Source organism: Gekko japonicus, unplaced genomic scaffold, assembly GCF_001447785.1.
Source record: "Gekko japonicus isolate JY-2015 unplaced genomic scaffold, Gekko_japonicus_V1.1 scaffold4449, whole genome shotgun sequence".
Classification (NCBI taxonomy): domain Eukaryota; kingdom Metazoa; phylum Chordata; class Lepidosauria; order Squamata; family Gekkonidae; genus Gekko; species Gekko japonicus.
This window is the reverse complement of record NW_015177149.1, coordinates 6,274-9,536: the sequence shown is the minus strand read 5'-3', so window position 1 is coordinate 9,536 and position 3,263 is coordinate 6,274. Positions and strand designations below refer to the sequence as shown.

General features: G+C 44.2%; 1 protein-coding gene across 1 annotated transcript in view; it reads right to left on the bottom strand.

Moving 5' to 3' along the window:
* Positions 1-3,263, bottom strand: part of FAM179A (family with sequence similarity 179 member A) — a gene marked incomplete at its 5' end in the record, with an annotated part of 78,949 nt that overhangs the window by 70,139 nt on the left and 5,547 nt on the right. The window contains 1 exon segment of the mRNA XM_015428344.1: positions 2,464-2,687. Within this exon segment, the coding sequence (XP_015283830.1) occupies positions 2,464-2,687 (224 nt within the window).

The following is a 3,263-nucleotide window of genomic DNA, read 5'->3' as shown; positions in this document are numbered from 1 at the left end:
TATTAGCCACAAGGTATAGATAGGGACTCTGGGGCAAGTGATGCTCTGTCATCTTGGTGCTGGGGGGGGGGTCAACAGTGGGAGGGCTTCTAATGTCCTTGCCCCACTGGTGGACCTCCTGATGGCACTGGTATTTCTGGCCACTGTGTGATACAGCGTGTTGGACTGGATGGGCCTTTGGCCTGATCCAACATTGGCATCTCTTATGTTCTTATGTTCTTAAGTCTTTAATCAGGTGTATATAATGGCTCTTTTTGCTATGGGCCAACTGCATCCTTCCGCAATCTACAGGTAAGACCTTTCAACTCGACTTTGGGGAGGCAAGAAAAGGAGTTACCTAGACTTAGAATATTCCTCAACAGCAACAGAAGTCGAGTCAAACTGCGATAAACTTAGACAAGGTTCCTGAGAATTCTTTCCACAAGCCTTAGCTGATTGGTGTACGCGTGGGATCAAAGGGATACCGAACATTTTCCTGATGCTCTTACTGCCGTTATATAGTTTCTGCAGAGAAGCACAACATAAAAGATTTTAATTCAAATAAAAATGTAATCACTTCAGTCCTTAATGTTGAACTTTATGGCACTAACCAGGAATCCAGACACTAAGTTGGAGGAGAATGTTGGCACATCACTGGACATCAGGAAGCCAAGACACAGAGAATGTGGAGGTACAGAACTCACAGGACCCCAAGGGATCAGAAGCTCCATCTGCAGATGAGTAGGTGGTAGACTGTGGTAGAGAAGGAGTCTCCATTTGCTTGAAGCAATCCAGGAGGCCACAACCCCATTCCACCTTGAGCAGCCAGCCCAAGACACATAAATCTTAGCCTACAGGAGGCTGTCCCTTGTGGCAGCCCAGGATTCTGTTCCCTGTGTAATGAATTACACTGGGCAAATTCTCAGTCAGGTTTTGGCTTTTACTCTTCCTTTTGCCATCGAAGAGCCAGAATAGCATGTGGTGGTTAGAAGTGCCTTCGGTGAAAAAGCAATGGATTGTTTATGACACAAGTAGCAACAGAGTAGAAACAGACAAAAAGCAATAGGGGGGGGGGAGGAACTAGTCTGTCCCTTCACCTCACATCTCTCTAGAGATAATAACTGATTTATCAGCTCCAGAGAATAGAGAGGCACAAATTGGCTCAGTTGAATACGTTACCTAAACTCTGTTGGTGCAGAACACAAGCTTTTCAGTTGCTTAGAAGTCTTCAAAAGGCAGAAAGATGAGGAGTTGTGTGGCATGAAAATTCCACTATTTCAGCAAAAGCACTTCATTTGTCTAGGTTTTGACACTTGCTGGCATCACCAGTGATGTGTGAGCTCCCTCTCCTTGTCTTTCCTCCCTTCAACAGTGGAATTTCAGCACTCCTTTTCTTTTTCAAAATGTTATTGGAATGAATTTAGATCAGACTCTCCAGGATGTATTTATTCCTGCCAGACAGCCTTGAATTCCTGCCAGTTTTGTAACTCCTTCGACCTTCTATCTAAATCTGCTTCTGAGGAGTTCATTAATTTCTTGCATTAGTGCTCCTCCTACAGGGCCTCATCAGCTTCTCAGCTTAAATGATACAGTGTGATCACTGGATCCTTGGTTCTCTCCAAATGCTATTTAATAATTTGTCATATCTTGCTAACTGCAAGTTATTAACTCCAAAGTAGCTTCATATCTCATTGGCTGTTCATATGATCTTCCTAAGTAAGGATTTTGATTCAAGACTGGGTGCTTGAAGCAGTATGTTTCACTTAGCTGGCAAGTTCCTAAAAGAGTTCTAGGGTAATCTGGCATGAAATGGCCTTTGTCTATGTAGGCTGGTGTTACTTCTCCATCTCAGTGATAACTATTTAGTAAACAATGCCAGAAAGGAGCAGACCAGAGACCTATTCCTGTCTTTCAGACAGAAAAAATAGCACGCGAGAGTCATTTTTCCTTTCCAATCCATCATTTCCAGATAGGTAGGTAGATTGGATTTTGGCACTGCAACATTTTGTAACTAAATTATGTTGCAAACAGCCATTTCTAAATTCCCATTGTTTATGTTAAAGAAAACTTTCTTCTGTCAGTAGTTCAGCAGACTTTACACACAAAGCTACCTTATATCAAGTTGGAACCTTTATCTGCTGAGGCCAATACCATCTATTTTTTCAGGTACTGACTCTACGAGGTTTGATTCCCCACTCCTCCACTTACAGCTGCTGGATGACCTTGGGCAAGCCATAGTTCTGTCAGAGCTGTTCTCTCAAGGACAGTTCTGGAAAGAGCTCTCTCAGCCCCACCTACCTCACAGGGTGTTGTGGGGAGGTGAAGGGAAAGGAGTTTGTAAGCAGTTCTGAGACTCCAAAAGTGAAGGATGAAGTATAAATCCAATCTCCTCCTCCTCCTCCTCCTCCTCCTCTTCTTCTTCTCCCCCAGAAAAAAAGCCCTGCCAACTTCTCACTACAACTCAATATCTTTATTTGACTGTACCTGTTGAGGGGCTGCTTCTGATTTCAGATGATCCCCTCCAGTTTCCAAGGGGCCCATGCCATTTTCCAGCACCCGATGCTCTCTTTCATCTGCTACCTCTGGGAGGGTAGGGATGCTCTGAATAGGAGGTATGGGCTTAAAAGTGTTTAGCGGTCTTTGAGAAGCTGATCTGGAAACGGATGGTCTCAGGGAAAGGTCTTTGGGACCACAGGAGTCAGCTGAGCCTGCCAACACAGAACACAGGATGACATTAGAAACGGGAAACACTGGGAGGCTAATTCTTCACAGGGTAGATCACACAAAGGATGTTCGTCTCTGTGAACTTAAGCTGTAGCGAACAACACACTGCATCCTTAATACAGGCAGGTGCTTTTCCCATCTCAGCAAACTGCACATCCCAGACTCATCCTCACAATGATCCCCATCAATCATCCCAGCTGATGGGCTGGGCACCAGCGTAGGCCATGATCCCAAATGTGAATGGGCTGTAGCAGCTGGATCCACTGCACAAGTGTATCTCATCCCTGAAGCAGGTGGCAAGTAGGCATGTCCCTAGGTTTAAAACAATCGTTTTAAAAGCATCCTTGGGATTGTGCCTACTAATAATGGCATTCAAAGCAGAAAGTAAGTGAGGGCAGTGTTACACCTTGCATTTTTAGGTGTACTAATTAAAAAGTCCATTTATTTCCTTCATTTATAGCCCACCTATCTTGTTGAGACTCAGGATGGACCACAACATATAAAAACAATGCAATTGAAGAGCACAGGACATCCAACAAGCAATGCAGTAGGAGTAGAAT